Source organism: Crinia signifera, chromosome 1 (genome assembly GCF_055691185.1).
Source record: "Crinia signifera chromosome 1, ASM5569118v1, whole genome shotgun sequence".
NCBI classification, from domain to species: Eukaryota; Metazoa; Chordata; class Amphibia; order Anura; family Myobatrachidae; genus Crinia; species Crinia signifera.
Genome location: NC_139217.1, coordinates 341,196,004 through 341,217,091, shown reverse-complemented (window position 1 = coordinate 341,217,091; position 21,088 = coordinate 341,196,004). Strand labels below are relative to the sequence as shown.

The 21,088-nt window shown below is 41.2% G+C and overlaps 1 protein-coding gene across 2 annotated transcripts in view; it reads right to left on the bottom strand.

Moving 5' to 3' along the window:
• SGSM1 (small G protein signaling modulator 1) overlaps positions 1-21,088 on the bottom strand; it is a 171,619-nt gene that overhangs the window by 116,742 nt on the left and 33,789 nt on the right. For both annotated transcript variants that reach the window (XM_083146360.1, XM_083146369.1), the window contains exon 3: positions 16,682-16,757. In XM_083146360.1, the coding sequence (XP_083002486.1) occupies positions 16,682-16,757 (76 nt within the window). The remainder of the gene's footprint in view (positions 1-16,681; positions 16,758-21,088) is intronic.

Genomic DNA, 21,088 nt, shown 5'->3' with positions numbered 1-21,088 from the left:
CATTAGAGACTGTACAAAGAAGGGCACCTAAAATGGTGCATAGCCTACATCACAAAACGTACCAGGAAAGACTAAGAGATCTTAATATGTATACCTTGGAGCAGAGAAGGGAAAGGGGGGACATGATAGAAACTTTCAAATATATCAAGGGCTTTAACAAGGTACAGGTGGGAGACATTCTTCACAGGAGGAGGAGCAGCAGAACAAGAGGACATGCACTGAAACTAGAGGGAGGAAGATTCAGGGGAAATTTGAGGAAGAATTACTTCACAGAAAGAGTAGCAGATAAGTGGAATAGCAACCCATCAGAGGTGGTAGAGGCAAATACAGTAGTACAATTTAAACATGCTTGGGATAGACATATTGATATCCTTACAAAAAAATAAGGATCAAATATAGTTTGAGGTATGTTTAAAAAATGGGGCAGACTTGATGGGCCAAGTAGTTCTTCTCTCCCGTCAAATTCTATGTAATAATACCTTTGGAGCGAAACTGGTGTCCTGGCACAGATATATTGACAATGTCTTTTTTATATGGAAAGGGGATGCCATTCAGGAATTTTATACTTATTTAAATAATAACAATGTCAATATTGAATTTTCCTTTGAGGCCAGTAAAAAAACAAAAGTATCTGTATTAAAAATAATATTATAAAAACCAGAAACCTTATAATACCACAGACTCTGGAACATACATAAAATCGGACAGCTTCCACAAGCCAAATTGGCTACAATCCATACCGTGAAGTCAACTGTGCTGAATTAAGCGCAATTGCACTGATCCAGATGTTTATGTAAATCAAGCTAAAAACTTGAAAGAAAAATATGTAGCATCAGGCTATAATTTGGAAATAATTAAAGAAGCAGCAAATATCGTGAAAGACATACTTAGAGAAAATTTATTGAAGGGAAAAGAAGATATTTTTTTCGAAAGAACAAGGATCTTGCACCAGTCACTCCAGAACTCCTTCCTTCTGGTGACGATGCTAGACCTAGTGTCGTCACCTGAAGGAATGAGTTCAGAGAGAGTGTAACCAGCTCCTACATTTTAGGTGTTTTATCACCTTCTCTATGCCTTGTTGATTGCGGTATTTCCTGCTGCCTTCTGTGGTACGTGACCCTACCCTTTGTTTGGCTGTATTGTGCTGAATGAAATCAATCCTTTAACGGATAAAAGCACTATGAAGCGCCTGTTTTCATTGACTTTCTAGAAATCACCTGCAGGACCCAGGAATACCCTTTTGGGTGGAAAACAGAGCTGCAGGGTTATATATCTGAGTGCTGGCTTTTACCTTTGACAGGACTGACCTTTGCTGGCACAAACGCTGTGGAACAATAAGTTCCTTATTATTTCTACTATATTTACTGTGCACTTTTTCATATATAGATATATATATATATATCTATATATATATAAAACAAATGGGGTGACCCCTTTCTGCGCTTGTGTAGTGAGAGCAGCACCTCTGAAGGGTCCTCTGTTAGGCAAGACCCAGACAATAGAAATGGAAAAAGAGGGGGGTTTCAGAGGGCGTTTATTTTTAAACAACAAGTTCAGATAGGAATTATCTGTTTAATATAAAATATGCAGCAATAAAAAAACATATCATGGTATGACAAATATACAAATGGTGAACAAGTATAAATAAATGCTGCTTAATTCAGAATCTTGATAAAAAAAGAAGATATCCCAACGCGTTTCGTCATGTCATGACTTCATCAGGGGCAGACATTGCAACCGGCAGTAACTGTAAATTATAACAGTACATACAATCAATAATAAATCTATAATCATATTACAAATAAAGATAACAAAGAACAAGAGATGGAGATGGAGGAGGAGAAGCAATAACCAAGATGGATGTATCACCCATGATTCACAAACAGAATGATATCCCAGAACACCATGTGATGGTTTATAATAATTCACATACCAAGGAGTGTCCTATACAAAAAGTATCTGGATACGGGTATTCTAGTCCGGTGTGTTTCCAATAATCTATAAATTTTGTAAGTGTTACAGACCATCACAAACTGATCAATGTACTAATAAGAACACACTTCATTGAAAACAGAGTTTTACATACCAGAAAACTATCAATGATCCTTAAATCACATAAGATTCAAAAAGGTTTTGCAGGATGTACGGTATCATCAAAATCTGATGGTGGAATCAACGGAGTTTTAGTATACAATAACAGCCCAGAGGGATATGCCAGTTCAATTCATAGGTTGGTTCCATAACTTAAATGTACTTACTTTCAATGGAGATCTGAGATATATATATATATATATATATATATATATATATATATATATATATATGTTCGAGCATAGCTATGGAAACTTGGTACACAAATGACTTAGAATCTGGAAAAAAAAATTTGTAGGGGTAATACCCCCCAGCACCCCCGTGGGGGTCCCTGGGGTCCAAAAAGGGGACTTGCCACTAGATAAAGTGGGTCAGGGAAGCAAGGTATGACAAAGTTGCATAATATAGAGGGGGTAGAGGAAATTGATTCAGATTAGGTTCCCGGCCACTTAGATCTCAATCCTTACCCGGGGGCCGAAACAGTGGTTCAGCCACTATACAAAGTGGGTCAGGGAAGCAAGATATGGCAGAGTTGCATAACATAAAGTGGGTAGAGGACATGGGGTTTCAGGAAAAAAATGTGCTTAGATGCGGGAGTCACACCATGGGCATGGCGATAGGTTAAGCTTAAAAACAAAAGAAGGATAAAGTGCAAGTAATGCTAATTGTACACCCAAACCTCAGCTAGTTACTAAATGCTGCTCACCCCTGTTTTCATCTTCATCATCCGCCATTTAACCATTTATTCTGTTTTTCCAGGCACAGGAGCATCTTCTTTCACAGTCTGCATATTAGATTTGCCTTGAATGTACCTGTTCATCCCTGTTTAGCCCATCTACAGTAGTTGCAGGCATGTTTAAGAGGCAGAATCATACATATTCACAGAAGCATGTAAAAACTGGTAGCATATTTCTCATTAAAACACATTGATTCACCAAATTAAATCTAACCGAGCAGTAAGTTGGTTGAAAGGAAATTGTTAGACCTAAACATGACCCCTCTCCACACAGGAGTGGGGTGTGATTATGTGATAGCACTGTTTGCTTCACTAGGGGAGTATGCAGTATCTAGGAGGCTGACCGGCTCTTCCGGGAGTTCAGATCAACAAAAACCAGGAGTCTCCAAAACAGTAGGCAAATACTAGGAGACCACTGTTAACCAAAAATACATTCATATTATTTTTATTTGAACCTTTAATTCTGCTGTATTTTCTCTGTACTGCAAGCAATATGTTTGTTTCAAATTATTCAAACTGCAATAAATAAACTAGCAAATAAAGAGAACACAGTATTGATTGATCCCCGTTCTACTAGGTAGTACAAAATTAATTTTATACAGCTTCCTTGTATTTCACTTGTTGCTGATTTTCTGTCATTTATTATGGTATTCAAATATATGTAGCAGCACAGGGCAGAGTTTTCACACACACAGTACTAACAATGTCTTCATGAACAAATTCATAAATGATCATAAAGGAGGTGTAGCACTGGGGATTTCTTCTATCTGCAATTCTCAGGGTGTGTTTACTATATATTATACAGGTTTTAAAATCATACTACCAGATTACTGCGATCTGTAGTTGAAGGTCTTTACCTAGATCTCCCATACTTCATCTGGGGGTCGAGCTTTGAGCCATGTGGATCCGAATCAGACTCTATGGAATTCACATCCCCGCACAGATCAAGAGGCCCCAAACTCTAGAAAGATTCTAAAACCAACTCAAGACTTTCCTGTTTACTAAAGCATTGCCGTAATTCCTTAAGTATCTCCATGCTCTCTCCTGTGCTGCATTACGTTCAGTCTATCTGTTAAGCGCCTTGAGTCCTACTGGAGAAAGAGAGCCATATAAAGAAAATTATTATTTTACTTCTGCATTTTAATATGTACTGCAAATGTGAAAAATCTGTGTAAGCAAAGACCTGCCCCAGGCAGAAGTACCGGACTTTAGAATATACAAATATGCTGACTAAATAATATACTGTGAAATAACTGTGCTGTATACTAAATTTTCATTTTACCAAATCTACATTCATACAAATACTCCTAATACTGAACTATGTATGCTGTTGTACTAATCGTTATCATTATCTTCCACCTTCTTGAATGTTAAAGAAGTGTATAAAACAAATTATGCCCAGGTTTTCATAGTGTCAGCGTTTAAGAATATTCATACTTAGTCAGCAAGGGCTTTCCAATAAAAATGCTAATACATCTTATCCAGAAGGACAGTAACCATTGAGCTTCTCAACTTACACAGAAGATCTGCGTAACTGGGAATGCCAGAGGCAGTGCACAGTCTCCAGAGATGGAAAGGAGTGGGACGCATTCTGTCAAGGTTATTGTTGCTCACATGAGATACAGTATTGAACAATAATATGTTCACAATTACAGTGAAGCCAGGAAACACATCCACATAGCGAATAAAGTGCTATATATATGTATATATATGTATGTATATATATATATATATATATATATATATATATATATATAATCAGTGTACAGCGGGTGGCACTCAAGAAAATAACGACGTCGTTATTTTCGGGAGTGCCACCCGCTGTACACCGATATATTGGAGCGAGCCCTTGCCTTTCTTCCCCTGGGAGGGCACCCGGCTTTGTTTTGCTGCTATTTGGAGTGCCGGCCATCCCCTGGAAATCTGATATATATATATATATATATACACATACATATACATACATACATATACAGAGTCCAGAGTGGGCAGCACACCGTTAATAATGCGTAAATGCTGGTGAACTTGGGAACTCTCACATACAATTCGGTCAGGCGGCACTCGAAGAAACTCCACACCACACGGTGTGGTGTGGAGTTTCTTCGAGTGCCGCCTGACGGAATTGTGTGTATGTATATATATATATATATATATATATATATATATATTTTTTTTTTATGTAAAAAGATAGCGGCGACCAATAATTGTAGATGAAATAATTTAGATAAAAATAGAATATTTAATGGGATGACAATAAAAGGGTATGACAATGGTAAAAAAACAGGTATATATAAATGGACACAAATTGTACGATAAAAAAAGTTAGTGGTAAAGGTATAAAAGGTATAAAAGAAGGTATATAAAAAAAATCAAACTGATTTTGCAGTGTAAATGATTGCCGAAATGGATATTTCTTACTAAAGCAGCAATCATTTACACTGCAAAACCAGTTTGATCTTTCATCCTATTAAATTTCACCCATGGTCTCACAAGGGATCTCTGAGGTAGCGGTCCTGCTGCTGGGTTGTTGCCCTCCGACGGCCTCCTCCACGTCTCCTGATGTACTGGCCTGTCTCCTGGTAGCGCCTCCATGCTCTGGACACTACGCTGACAGACATAGCAAATCTTCTTGCCACAGCTCGCATTGATGTGCCATCCTGGATGAGCTGCACTACCTGAGCCACTTGTGTGGGTTGTAGACTCCGTATCATGCTACCACTAGAGTGAAAGCACCACCAACTTTCAAAAGTGACCAAAACATCAGCCAGAAAGCATAGGAGGTGATAAGTGGTCTGTGGTCATCACCTGTAGCCAGGGTCGTGAGGCACGGGCCTAGGGGCGGCACCTATTCTGGGCGGCACGGCAGGCTGCCTGTGAGGGAATCCCACTGCACCCTCTTGAATTTCTTTAAGTCCCCTCCCCTGCAGAGGCTGTGGTCTCCTTCTCATTCCTACCGCATATGTACGGGAGACCCCCGGCGCCGCCAGCAGCGCATTAGCTCTAGCGCTGATCTTAAGGCACAGCAGTGGGAACTGTCCTCGGCGACTACCCCCGTCCCCGTGAGAGATCCAGTGGGGGGAAATTACTTGGCTCCCAGGTCCCCCATCCACAAATCCCCGCATAGTGGCTCCCCCCTTCGGCGCCGGACTCAAACCGGGGCCGCCGACTGCCGCGTTGATCCTCAGAACCAGCGGGGAGGAGGGGTAACGAATTGTCGGCTCTCTGTCACTTAACATGAATCCCCGCGCAGATAATGGCGGCTTCCCCAGACCCAGCCCCACCGGCGGCGCTTATCATCAGACCCAGCAAGGAGGGATGACTCAGTGGCTTCCCCCCTCCCCCAGCGTGCATCATGGAGGAGATAAAAGCAGGAGCTGAGGAGCTGCATTGTGCGTGGGACTGGACAGACAAGTGATCCCCAGGTCAGTGCTTCCATCCCCTGTCCCCAGCCCAGTGCTTCCATCTAACCAACCGTCCCCCAGCCCAGTGCCCCATCTAACCAAACATGCTCTGTCTCCAGCCTATTGCCCCCCATTTCACCACCCATCCCATATCCAGCCCAATGCCCCCCATCTAACCAAACATCCCCAGCTTCCAGCCCCATCTAACCAACCATCCGCCACCCCCAGCCCAGTGCCCCCTAATATAACCAACTATCCACTGTCCCCATCCCAGTGTCTGTCACCATGCCCCCCTTAGCTCTCCGATCAGCTACCCAATCAGACCTTAACCATTACCCAACCAGTCCGGTCCTGCCTTCTACTGTCATATCCCTCCCCATTTACTATTCTAATCCCATAGCCCCCCCCCCCCTTCATTCTGGCGGAGTGCTGGGGGGCCCCTTTCAAAATTTCGCTCCAGTCCAGTCCTGGCCAGGCAGCAGCAGCATGGTCGAGCGGGCAGTGGCGAACGACGCTGCCGCTCGTCACTCGACGCTGCCTGCTCACTAGCCATGCACATGAAAATCACAGTCGGTCTCGCGGTGTGCCTGGGAGGATCCGCTGCTCACTGGCTCAGGCTCACTGCTGCCCTGCGCCCATTGACTATTCTATACACACAGCCTATTGGTTGCTGTTTATAGAATGGGCAGGGACAGCTGCGGAGCCAAACGGTGTGCCCGTCCCTGGCAATGCGTTGACAGTGAAGGTAATCCTCCCCCTCCTGGACTCCCTCCCTCCGGGTTCATCCAGTGGGCAGTGGCAGTCCAGACTGCGAAAAAAAAAATAAGGGGGCGACCAAAAATTTTGTGCCTAGGGGCGGCCTGACACCTAAATTCGCCCCTGCCTGTAGCCCAACTCCTTTATTGGGGGTGTCTTGCTAATTACCTATAATTTCCACCTGTTGTCTATTCCATTTGCACAACAGCATGCAAAATTGATTGTCAGTGTTGCTTCCTAAGTGGACAGTTTGATTTCACAGAAGCGTGACTGATTTAGAGTTACATTGTGTTGTTTAAGGGTTTCCATTTTTTTCAAGCAATATATCTATCTATCTATCTATATACACACACACACACACACACACACACACACACACACACATCGATTTACTAATTACAGTACAATGGCACCTGTCAGGGGGTGGGATACATTAGGAAGTGAACTGTCATTTCTCACAGTTGATGTGTTAGAAGTACAGGTCAAATGGGCAAGCACAAGGATCAGAGCATCTGTGTTTCACAGAAATTATCGGACAAGCACTGTTTAAGAGAGGGCAGTATGAAAAGTAGATATCTGAACATTTTCTGTGTATCAACAATCAGAATGTCAACATTGCCCAAATGTTGATACTGCAAGAATGTCCATAGCCAACCCTAAATATAACCCTAACCACAGACCATATTATTGTCCACAGAAAGTATTGATTTTATTTTCTGCTGTGTCCACTTCATTGTAAACCATTTAAGAATTAAACAGAGAATATACAGTATTAGTCATCGATAGAGAGAGAGAGAGAGAGAGAGAGAGAGAGAGAGAGAGAGATAGAGATATATATCAAATCCAAATATTGAACTCAGGGACTTCTACATTACTTGCCAGGTGCCCTTTATAGGTTGACGGCAGCACTCTGGACTCAATAAGATTCCATCACTATGATATTACCATAAGCGACGTTTCAGTCATTTATTGACTTTTTTTCAAGCATAGCAACTCGAAAAAAGCCAATAAATGGCTGAAATGTTGCTTATGGCGATATAAGAGTACTTCTAATCAGGTTTTGTTTATCGCTTTAGTTTTTAATAACGTATACCAACAAATGAAGATTGGAAAACAGTTAAAACATATATAGTCAAACTATAATAACAGATAATGACCCAATAATATCGGAGGACGGAGGGTGCTGCAATTGCGTAAATAAAAAGTGCTTAATAAAAATCCCCACTGCAGGCTCTCCCAGCAGAATGACCGATTTGTACATAAAGTGGCCTGGGCCATTTCAGTCCATTCCTGGTGCTCTTCAATCCTGGCACACGTATGCATGTCACATTTAATGTGAATGGCGCAAGTAGTGGGAGCAATTAGGCAATCACGAATATGTGTGCAATGACCTAATATCGGGCTCCAGTTTTATAATAATAAACACACACACTTATTCCAGTTTGCCTAGAAACTGTTAAACTTATTAACAATATATGACAAATGAATGGTTGAAGTCAGCACTACTGTCACACACTTTTAAATCACTTTGATACAATTATTTTAATAACACATATAACAAACACATAACATAAAACATTTTTTGGTCTTTCGGTTTTCCTTATTTCATGTACAATTAGTTTCTTCTACTAAAAGTTTGGAGTTGTATATTCATCCACACTTGCCTACACAGCACATGCAACAGGACTGGCTGACATGCTCCACCAGTGTAGACATTAGGGATAGCCATCGACCATCGATGATTCTAAATCATCAATGGTTTATGGCTGATGTCAAATACTTCCATACCTCCATCGATGGCACAGCAAAACCGATGTTTTGCTGTTGGTTTTTTTTTCCCAAAGTCCCGGGACACCGAGCATAGACCCACTCCTGACACCCATGAAGCCCCGCCGCCCGTGTTTTGATTGGCCCACAGGCCAATCATTCAAATTAAATGGACAACCATTCATAGTTAAAAAATATTGATGGTCATTGCATATTTTAACACGATTGATGGCCATCCCTAGTACACAGCTGGTGCCTGACGTGCAGCTCCACCTGCTTGTAAACCCTATAGATTGTAAGCTTGTAGCAGGGCCCTCTTACCTCCAAGTCTGTCTGTTGTTACCCAGTTTGATCTATAACTGTCTACAATCATCCTGTCATCATCGCATCTGAACTGATGTATGTACTGAATAGAAGGGGATTGACTTGCAAAGACGCAGGTCACAAAAAAGCAAAATGTGCACATTTTGCTTTTTTGTGACCTGCGTCTTTGCAAGTCAATCCCCTTCTATTCAGTTGTATTCTCTGAATGTTTGGGCGCACCACCAATTGACTAGGAGATTTTTCGTCAATAGTTTCAAATATTTGTCTTTCAAATTAGTCTAACATAATTACTTGATATGAACCATAGTCTGTGCGGATCCACCCTCCACTTACATTACTGATGTATGTACTGTCTGGATATACTACTGGGCAATAGGGTATCTGAGAGTGTGAAAGTTTCTGTGGCAATGGGAGAAGGCTAGGCAATGAGCAGTAATGAGCATAGTAAAAATAAAAAATAAATTTTCTGTGCCTGAGTGTGTGATATGTGCAGCAGCTCTGTGAAGGTTAATGGAAAATAAAATTTGATTAAGCCAAAATTTGGGTGAAATCTAACTATCCCTTACTATATGCAGGAACTGTGGATTTTCCATCAAGGTGCGACACCTGCTCCGGGGCTGTGTCCGGCAACATCTGGTGTCAGCAGTCCGTACTTACAGTCTCTGCTTTCTTCCTCCAATGTGTTTAATGCAGTATGCATTTAGGGGGTATTCAATGTTTGGCGTGTGTTTGACATCACAAGCTGTCGGGCTCGTTCTGCTGAGAAAAGCCGGAAATAGGCGAGCTCCCGGCCGGAGCTCGTCTATTTCCGCCCTCAACTCACGGCCACGACCCTTTCTTTACGCTCGGCGGCCGGGACATTGAATCTCGACCGCCGAGCTCCAGTTGAGCAAAGCGAGAACGGGACAGAGGCACGGCTGTCGAGCTTGCTCGACAGCCGTGCCCCTGACATTGAATACCCCCTTAATCTGGATGTGATCATTGGTGTGGGGTATCCATTTATTTAATAAGTTTCATCAAGCTTTATTGACTTTTTTTGTTATTAAGAATGGAACCAGTTTCCAGGAACTGATGTCAGATATGGCAACAAGAAAGCGCCCTTCTTTTATATAGGTATTGCATAAAAATGTAACAAATATGTCAAATGTTATTTAAATATGAGTGTTTACGAAAAAAATATTTTTTATGTCAAAATATATATTAACCCTATACCCTGTATTAAACTAATTAATTTGCAGTGTGTTAAGATGGTATATCCATTTTGTTTTGTTTTGTAATAAAAACATCATAAAATCGCCACTTTTCCCAGTGTCTAATTACTCTCTGTATTCACATAAATGTGAGAAATGAGGGGTCTTTATTATGGTACCATTCAAGGCAAAAAATATATTGTCCGGAGCCCAGAAATTGCACATAGTCAAAAAAAAAAAAGTTTTAAACATTTGTTACAATGATTTTAATAGGTATTGCATTTCAATAATTTAAACATCAATATCACATACATGTTGAGTATCCCTTATTCAAATAGCCGTTACCTGAGATAGTGCACAAACTTTGTTTCAAGTTTTAAAACCTAGTTTCATGCACAAATAAAATATATTGGTGTGTATTTCATGTGTTTGATGTGCTTATACAACATAAATCTAAGATACATCATAGAAATATAAAAATATTTCGAAATACGGAATAATCCGTTCTCCAAAATACTTCTGGTCCGAGCATTTTGGATAAGGTATACTCGATCTGTATAGCGCTGTGGTGTTATCAAACTTCATCATGCTGTAATGTGTACCTAACCAACCCACCACACTCCAACATATTCCATAGCTGCCTCACAATCACCTGCATACCCAAGCCCTGTCCAATCCCTCTGACACAAACACCTCATCAACCTCAGATTTATACAAATATACCCTCCTGCCCCAGCCATCCCCCTGTCACATGTGTACATTCCCTAGCCACCTCACTTTCACACATATACTCCAGCCACCTCAAAATGATACATAAATACCCAATGGCCTAGCCACATTCCTATAACACACATATACCTAGCCCTACGCCAGCAACCCAATTTTAACATCTATTTCCCTGTCCTGCCTCTGCCACCTTAGTAATAAAAATAATGATTGTTTTTGTACATCTCTCTTTCTCCAATAGGATTTGCACATGGACAGCCTGACTTCCTGATGGAAGGGGGATTTTATTAACTTTGCAGGGCAGTGGGACACTCCACACTGAACTGTGAGTTTCCCGCTGCATGCAGCATTGTAGGTAACTATGATGTAAACCATAACCTATATCTATGTGGCAGACTAACAGAAAGATAATTATTAATATGGTAATTGCCTTATTTCCTTAAAATTGCTTCTACAGGCTATTTATAATATTGTATGTCTGCAGTTTGTCACAAACTACTGTACCTATTTTTTCTGTAACTTATTAAAATCTTTAGATCTTTTTCTAGCATAACCATGCTATTTGTGTTTATTAGTGCCATCTGACATCCAAAATAAAATACATAACCCATGTACAGTAGGTGAGAAAACTCCTGCTATCTGTGGTTAGAGTCATACCTTGATCACTAAAATGACCACAGGCAACCGTGGCACTGACAATTACTGCATGATGGTCATAGCATAGTGTTTCTGTACTACTGTACATGCAGTATCTGGAAATGTGGCTGTGTTAGTTAGAAATGGGCTGCTGCAGTACCAAAGACGTTTTATAATTACATGCATAATAATTGTATGTCATAATTAAGACAGCTTTGTACAGTGAATGGTGTTTGATTGCATAAACATTTATCATAACTATCTTACTATACAGTGTCAGCAATACTTTTTAATAAGTACTGGAAACAAAGTGGATTTACTTTGAAAAGTCAATCATACGGTAAATAACATTTACTAAAGCCATAATTACCCAATGCACTAAACAGTTTTTTCCCTACCATATCAGGATAAAGTTACTGCTGTATGTGAACACATGAGTATGATAAGTTTTACCCTTATTGGACTGCGCTGTGATCCCAAGTCCTGCACTCAACAATAAAGAGACAAAACTATAAAAGACTGCTTTAAAACTGTCCGTCAAGACAAATTTTGCATGGTATGCCATTCTGCTAGCTATAATACAGAGAAAGTAAAAGCAAAATGTTCATTCATCATTGTACTCTATTTTATCTACAATTCTGCCTCAATTATTTGTAAGAACCTTCAATATGTACTATGTCACTTGCGTTATTTTATGTTTCTATTTGTTATACAGGTTGAGTATCCCGTATCCAAAATGCTCGGGACCAGGAGAATTTTGGATAACGGATTATTCCGTATTTCGGAATATTTTAATATTTCAATTATGTATTTTGAAGTATCTTGCATGTTTGCTGTATAAACACATAAAATACACACAAATATATTTTATTACCACATAAAATACACACAAATATATTTTATTTGTTCAAAAAACAAGGTTTCAAAACATGAAACAAAATTTGTGTACTATCTCAGATATTGAATTTGAATGCCAAGCAATCATTTTCTTGCACATATATAGTGCCAGTTACATATCATGTCACCAGTAGTGCTGTTACAAATGTCCCCAGTGAGTTTTTAGCAAAAAAAATTTTTTTTTTTCACTTTCTGGAATGTATGGTTTTCGGAATAATTCGGATAACGGATACTCGGATACGGGATACTCAACCTGTATGTTGTATGTATAGCATTATAAAATTTCAATAAAAATGATTGAATAAAAAAAAAAAAAGGCAACATGTTCATTCACTGTAGGCCTGATTCAGATACTGTATGGTCGCAATTTCTATATTTTTGCAGTTAAGAGAATATCGGGAGACTGCGCTTGCATTTTAGGCGCAATGCACATGTCAGGAGATTGAGTTGCGATCAAACGTGACTACGTTTGCAGTGTGGAATTATTAGCAGGGGATTGACACACTTGGATCATTTTGTGGAAGGAACCATTTTGAGGGTGTGCATCTGCTTACACTCGAATAACACACCTAGCATGGTTCCACCATCACTGTTCCTAAGCTAATTCTATTTGAAGAGAGTGGTCAACAATGTGAAAAGTTCTTAACAATTCTTACAGTAAGTGAGTACTGGCCTGAACCCTAATTAGCCTTAGAACAGAAAATTATAAGACTACTATCGCTCTTAGAGCAGCTACTCAGACACCTATCAAAAACAAGGTCGCCAAACCTCTTAGCCAATGAGTATACAAAAAAAATGGGGGAGATAGTCTCTCAGTTGCGCTCTTACCATCCAAAAAAAATCTACCCAATGGTTAGGATGCAATCCTTTTCCAATTCTTTTTTCCTTTCCAAAAGATTTTCCAAAGAGTTTATAACATATGGGAATAGGAAAAAAGAGAGGACCATAGTGTAACCAATTTCACACGAACGGATATTCATATCAATCCATAAGGAATCACCCTTCTTCCACTATGGGTGGTGGGGAATTCTTTCTTTTACTGGAGCACCGCAGTGATACTGAGAAGATATTTCTCTTAAACGAAGCTTAAGGTGTGTACACACGGTAAGATATAGTGCACAATCTAGCTAGTTTTGAATAGCATGCTAGATAGTGCACTATATCTTACCGTGTGTACGCACTATCCGATGTACGATGCACGCTCCCGCCAGTCGTCTGGCAGAGAGCTGCTCGGGTGAGCATGCAACTCAAAGCATAAGATAGTATAGTGTAGTACAGCTGTGACGTCATATCGTATATGACATCTTATGCACATTGTACATTATTTTAAGCACAAATCGGTACTTTGTAGTATCACGGCTCCCACGATGGGCATCGTATACGTAAAAATCGCATTGCAACGCATGCCATCGCATGCAATACGATGGGATGCGATGCCATTTTTCACAGAAATCATAAACATGTGTTAAAATCATGTTAAATGCACCCCAAAGGGCATTTGTTACTGTACCACCCCCACTATGAACGCCAACCCGAAGCGTGGCGAGCGCAGCGAGCCCGCGAGGGGCGGCGGTACGCGTCCTACAACCTTTTCATACCCCCACTATCCACGTCGGCGTGGAGTTGAGAATAGAAAGTGTGGCGAGCCCGAAGCGTGGCGAGCGCAGCGAGGGGACACTGATAGCTGTGAATCCCGCGAGGGGACACGGATACCTGTGAAGGTATCCGCGTCCCCTCGCCACACTTTCTATTCTCAACTCCACGCCGACGTGGATAGTGGGGGTATGAAAAGGTCGTAGGACGCGTACCGCCGCCCCTCGCAGGCTCGCTGCGCTCGGGTGGTACAGTGTAAAAAAAGACATTTGGGGTGCATTTAACATGTTTGCTAATAATTTAAATGCATTTGTGATCAAAATCGCATGCTATGCGATGCGATTTTTAAATGAAATGCATAAAAAAAACGGCAAAATCGCATCGCATGCCACTACATATGGCATGCAATGGCATGCGATGGGAGCCGTGATAGTATACAAGTACCCACAAATCTTATGCTTTTGACCACTGGGACTTTCCTGGGAAATAGTATACAATATCGTACGGAACATAAATTGTACCGTGTGTACGCACCTTTCCATTCATACGTGTTCTACCATACACATAAAGGTATATTTTATAACGAGCCTCACACCATTCAGACCAATAGAACGATATTGCTCACACGTCTGCTTACTTGATCCAAATTGTGTATCCTCATATCTCGGTTTCTTTCATAAAGTCCATAATCCAAAAAACATTCTCTTCAGACTAGGTAATTTTTAAGAACAATTTATAAAAAAAAACCAATATAAAAATAGGTATCACACCAGATGGTACAAGTTGCAAGAACACAAGGGTGATCAGTGAACCCGGACACGCTCACCCTTCCTAGTCACAATCTTATAGTGTGTCCCTTCAAAAAATACCAACGCGTTTTGACATATATCCTGTCTTTTTCAAGGTGTACCTAATTATCCTGAATCCGGAATAACCTGTTAATTACCACGGCTGTTTTACAGGACATCAATGGGTACCAGAATGTATCCCACTTGCTTCACAGAGGCACGCCACTACTGTAAGCAGAGAAACACTGACTTTTTTACAACTTACAGTTAATACTGTAGTGCAGGGGTTCCCAAAGTTTTTGAATCATGGTACCCCAAAGCATCAGAAATGTTTTCGCGGCACCCTTAGGCTAAAGGTTTCTCATTGAGAAAATCAGAAACAAATATTAAGTTCTAAAAAAACGGTACTTGTTTCCTAGCACGGCCACAATCGCAGGCATCGAGGGTCATTTATAATGGTATGCGAAGCGACCGACGCGATGCCCGCGATTTGCCATTGAAATGCATTAAAAAGGTCAAAATCGCGTCGGACGCATTGCATGCAGCCAAAAAAAAAGCATGCAATGCTACCGACGCGATGACCGCAATTTTGCATAGGGAACAATGTAAAATGCCTCAATTGACCCAATTAAACATAGGGAACAATGTTAAATGGCCCACAGACCCCAAAAATCCCCCCTGAAGTGTGAAATGGCCCCCCAAAAAAATTGTTAACGCCACCCCACGATCAACGTGAACCCGAAGCGTGGCGAGCGCAGCGAGCCCGCAAGGGGCGGCGGTACGTGTCCTCCGACCTTTTCATACCCCTACTATCCACGTCGGCATGGAGTTGAGAATAGAAAGTGTGGCGAGCGCAGCGAGCCACCGAGCCCGAAGCACGGCGAGCCCCGCGAGGGGACGCGGATACCTGTGAAGCCCGCGAGGGGACGCGGATACCTGTGAAGGTATCCGCGTCCCCTTGAGGCGCTCGCCACACTTTTTATTCTCAACTCCACGCCGACGTGGATAGTGGGGGTATGAAAAGGTCGGAGGACACGTACCGCCGCCCCACGCGCGCTCGCCACGCTTCGGGTTGACGTTGATCGTGGGGTGGCGTTAACAATTTTTTGGGGGGCCATTTCACACTTAAGGGGGGATTTTTGGGGTCTGTGGGCCATTTAACATTGTTCCCTATGTTTAATTGGGTCAATTAAGGCATTTTACATTGTTCCCTATGTAAAATCGCGGGCATCGCGTCAGTCGCATCGCATGCGATTTTTTGGCCGCATGCGATGCGACCGATGCGATTTTTTTACCTGCGATACCAGAGATCCAAATCGTTGTGGCCGTGCTAGGAAACAAGTACCAAAAAAACTATTTGTGTTTATATCTCATCTTTAGGATCAGTAATGTGGTAATGGACAGGAATTGCTCCTGTTTGGCCACAATTTGACTATTATAATGGACATAAAATACATGAATTGGTCCTGGACCACCAACCCAGGGCACCCCTGCAAGTCCCCCAAGGCACCTCAGGGTGCCACGGCACACAGTTTGGGAACCACTGCTGTAGTGTGTTCAGTAATCATTACCTTAGTACTGCAATATTCATATAACTTGCACTGGCAAGTTCCCTTTGTATTTTAAACATTTATGTATTTTTCATTGAAATGTGTGATGTAACAAGCATTATCTATTCTAAGAAAATTTATTTAATCAATATGAAATCAATAAAAAAAAATTCGACCTTAAGGAATTGACCCCAAAGTGTTATTTATAGTCACTGTAAGAACTTACCACAAAAAGAGATGATATGGCTGCTGTCTTCATGGACGAATTTTCTGGTAACAGCTTCTTCCATGATTTGTTTTACCTACAAACACAGCACAAGAGAAAAGTTACTGCATAAAGTAAGCCAATGATTGTTCTAGAATAATTGCTTTAACCACAACCATATTTCTTAATGTCAAATTCATAAAAAAAAAAAAGTACAGTGCAGCATAGAGGACACAAAATAAAGTTAACATAAATTGCTTGATGTAACACAAAATTGTAACAGACTGGGTGTGCACTATACAAAACATCAGACAATTGGGTACTTATGTATTATCTGGACTCCCATGTTAAATGCACCCCATTTTTTCATACCGCTACTATCCAACTACGTATGGAGTTGATTTTATATAGTGTGGTGAGCGCATCGATCCACAGTGCCCAAAGTGTGGCGAGCGCAGCGAGCCCCGCGAGGAGACGCAGTCTCATAAGAAAAACGGGAGCCCAGATATTACATAAGTACCGACAATTGTATTGCAATCCACAATGGTACTTATTCTAGTTCACTCTTAATTCCTTCTCAAATGGACAAAACCATGTGCACTGCAGGTAGGGCAGATGTAACATGTGCAGTGAGAATTAGATTTGGATGAGGTTTTTCTTCAAAGTGAGATCTATATTGTAGTGTAGAAATAAAGAAGTCTGTATTTTCCCTGCACGGAAACAAAATAACTCACCCAAATCTAATTCTATCTGCACCTGTTACATCTGCCCCCTGCAGTGCACATGTTTTGTCCATCTGAGAAGGAATTTGCCTCTAAGAGTGAACTAGAATAAGGCCCAACGTAACTCAATGACCATTGTATAATGTGTACCCTCAAATCTTCCAATTCCCCTTTAATGAATTGAGTGGTTGTATCGTACCAATGGATGTTGATAAGGAGTTACACAGTTAACTCCTCTCTTCCACATATATATACCTCCATGTGTAAAGGTGCAATTATGGGCTTGATATCACCTACATTTTGTTTTCTGCATTGCAGACGAATTCGGTCTGGTGATCACCTGGCAAATGCTAATGGAAACCTAAAAGCTACTAATTATTCAGGAGCTTATTATACACTGATGTCAATAATCCGAACCAAGTTTGTACAGTGTTCTAATATTTGATGAGCTGCCGAGTATATATGTATGTCTGAGGTGAAATACGGTCACTTAATTAAAAGCACACAGAAAAGATAAGCTAAATAAAAATGTTTCTCTGTCATTTCAACACAAGGATGACAACAATAGATAACAGACAACAATTATATGAAAATATAAAAAACTAGAAGTTCCAATTAATTGGCTATTTATACTAATAATAAGAGAGGTGGATATAAAAGGACAACTACTAATATTATTTTGCAGCAATGTTGAATTCAAAAAATGTCCCCTTTATAAAAGTACATGGACGATGATTTTAAATCACATACATGTCCGTAGGCAGAATACTGAAAATGAAGATCATTTCTCCTCTGCCGGAGATATGTGAATATTTAGTAAATACACAGTTACTACTCCTTAAATTTGGTGGAATTTGATTCATGTCTCCCTGTGCTGGGACTTATCTGTGAGTAAGAATTGCAGTTGTTTTTCATACACTCCGCTGTCAGGAGTGAGGCTCAGTGTTCACCGTCTCCCATAGAGGGTAGGACTGCAGCAGCTATATACTTTGCGGTGCATGCCGCACATGAATGGTATCCCTTGTGTCAATGTTGGTGAGGTCAGCTGGAACTACCCCTCATGGATGTGCCTCTGCAGCGGCGGACTGTGCTCATTCCATTGAGATCAGTCTACATAATGCCAGATATATAATGGGGGAAATTTACTAAAGGAAATTTGTAAAAAAAAAATAGGTGTATTTGTATCCAGAAATACACTTATTTTTGACATTTACTATCCCGAAAATACAGCCATTCGTATTCGTATTGATAGCACATCAATGCGAATACGAATTGCCATATATTCGGGATAGTAAATGTCAAAAATAAGTGTATTTCTGGATACAAATACACCTATTTTTTTACAAATTTCCTTTAGTAAATTTCCCCCATAGTGTGAAAACTTCCTTGTCATGTAGCCGTGGTTAGGGGATAAATATACTGTAGTTGCTCCACAAATATTGTGGTCCATATAATTTCTCTGAAGCATTTTGCTCCTAACTTGGGGAGCTTTATCATAGACTCTGGGGCCCATTCATCAATGATCGCATCTACAATGCGCTGCAGTTAGCCCTTAATTACACTGCTTCAAAGATATAAATAGATAGATAGACTAATATACTGTATAAAAGATCTTTATTTCATCATGCAGTCAACATTATATGTCTCCAAAGGCTCTCTTTGTATGTAAGCCAAGGTCAGAGATTTCATATGCTTATCTGCATTTCTGACAAAGAACATTTTCTCCTCATTTAGTGGCTCCCATATTTTGCTTATTCTTAGGAACTGAAGGTTTATGTGACGTGGTCGCACAGACAGGAAGTAGATGGATGTGAAGCATAGTTGCCTACCCACCTGCATTCTGCAGGAAACTCCCTAAAATTGCAGCAATCTCCCTCTCTCCTTCATTAGTCTAGCAATCTCCCTCATTTCACCTAGCCCACATTACACTGTCACATTTTTGGGGAAAAAAGGAATGACAGATAGGTACAGTTACATTGAATCATCAGCACCATTTCCTGGCACTTTACAAAGTATAGTAGCTCTCACTAACTGCTTTGGGGCTCATCTATATTTGTATATAAGTCATTTTATAAGATTCCTCTCAGATGTAGCAGTACACACCCACAATTCTAGATGCCTCGTTGACAATCTATTTTCACAATCTCTCCATATATGGAACTAGACACATCCTTTGGTTGGAGCAAGACACACACCCTCAATGGGCGCACTTTGCAAATTTCTATTATCGACTATTTTCTCCCTAAAACTAGTTTTCAAAAGTAGGCAAATATGATGTGACGTGGTCGCACAGACTGGAAGTAGGTGGATGTGACACAGGCACCTATTTAACACATACTAACACTTTACATGTATGTCCCCTTCATCTTGCTTGGTGCGGCTCAGGCTCCCCGTATACACCTTATTATTTTGTTTCTGGTTCCTCCGTGCAACACGGAGCACATTCAATTTGGTGCCTTAACCCGCTGAGGTCATCACACTGATTTCTGCTACTGCACCATAACTGCTTCTCTGTATACCTTACTGGTCAGCTCCTGTAGTTAGACCCCTACCAGCAGTAACATTATCGCTCTGATTCCAGGAAGTGGAATCAGTGCTGGTGCACCCTGAAAGAGGTCATCCCAGCCTCTGTGCAGAGACATGGAGCAGCTGCAGCTGGACTCTTCCCCAACCCCTGCTAATGTGATACCCCAGCAGTACTGTTGTCAGCTCTAATGCTGATCTTGTAGTGCTCACTTATAGAGACTGCTGCAGAGTCAAACTATGCAGCCTGGCCCCTGATATGAGAAACTGTGCTGGCGCCGTATGCTCCGCCCTCTCATCAAAGTGGCTAACAATAAGCGGGGCCTACCAGTGTTTACACCGGCTCTCCGGTGGCCCTGTTCAAGCCATTTGGTGCTTCAAGGAAGGCTGTTAACTGGGTGGTATCCACAGAAGATTACAATCTTGCTTTGTGGTGATTTGTGGCAAAGATTTGTGACCATATTGGACTTCTCAGGACTAGGGAGGCAGTATCACACCAGCAATGACTGAATGGGCTAAAATATTTCCTTCTACTTGTGACCGTAAGAAAGCAAATGTTTCCCAAGAATTTTCATAGTAAAATCTCTCCTGAGTCTAGGCAAATGACTGCAAGTCTGAGGGTGGAGAGGGTAAAGGGGAGAAAATAATTGCATAAAGCAATAGTAAAGTAGATTCAGTCCAAGTTAACAGACAGGGTGTGTGAGGGATGATCCATATAGCCACAATGTGAAGAGTGTTTTGAAAACTAATCATAAAGAAAAAAGATAGAAAAAAAAGATTGTCCTCCCTCAACTGTGTTGGAAGGTTTGGTAAGGGTACCTCAGCAAGTGAGAGTGTAAATGAAAAAATAACTGTTCAGAAATGAGAACTGCAAATGTCTATAACTGGCCATTATGGTGTATGGCATATGGTGTGTGGCTTAGGCATACCTCCCAACTTTTGTAGAAGCCGGGGAGGGACAGGGTGCCCGCCGGCACCGCGCGACGATTTTTCGGGGGCATGGCCTATAATCGTGCCGCTACCGCCGCTGTGCCTGCAAGAATAGAGGCTGTGCGCATGCGCACAGCCTCTATTCACGGACTACAGGGGGGGGGGCAATCTCAACTGCCCCCGCCGCGGGACACTGCCGGCGGCGGGAGGGATGCGGGAATGTCCCAAAATACCGGGACATTCCTGCGATAAG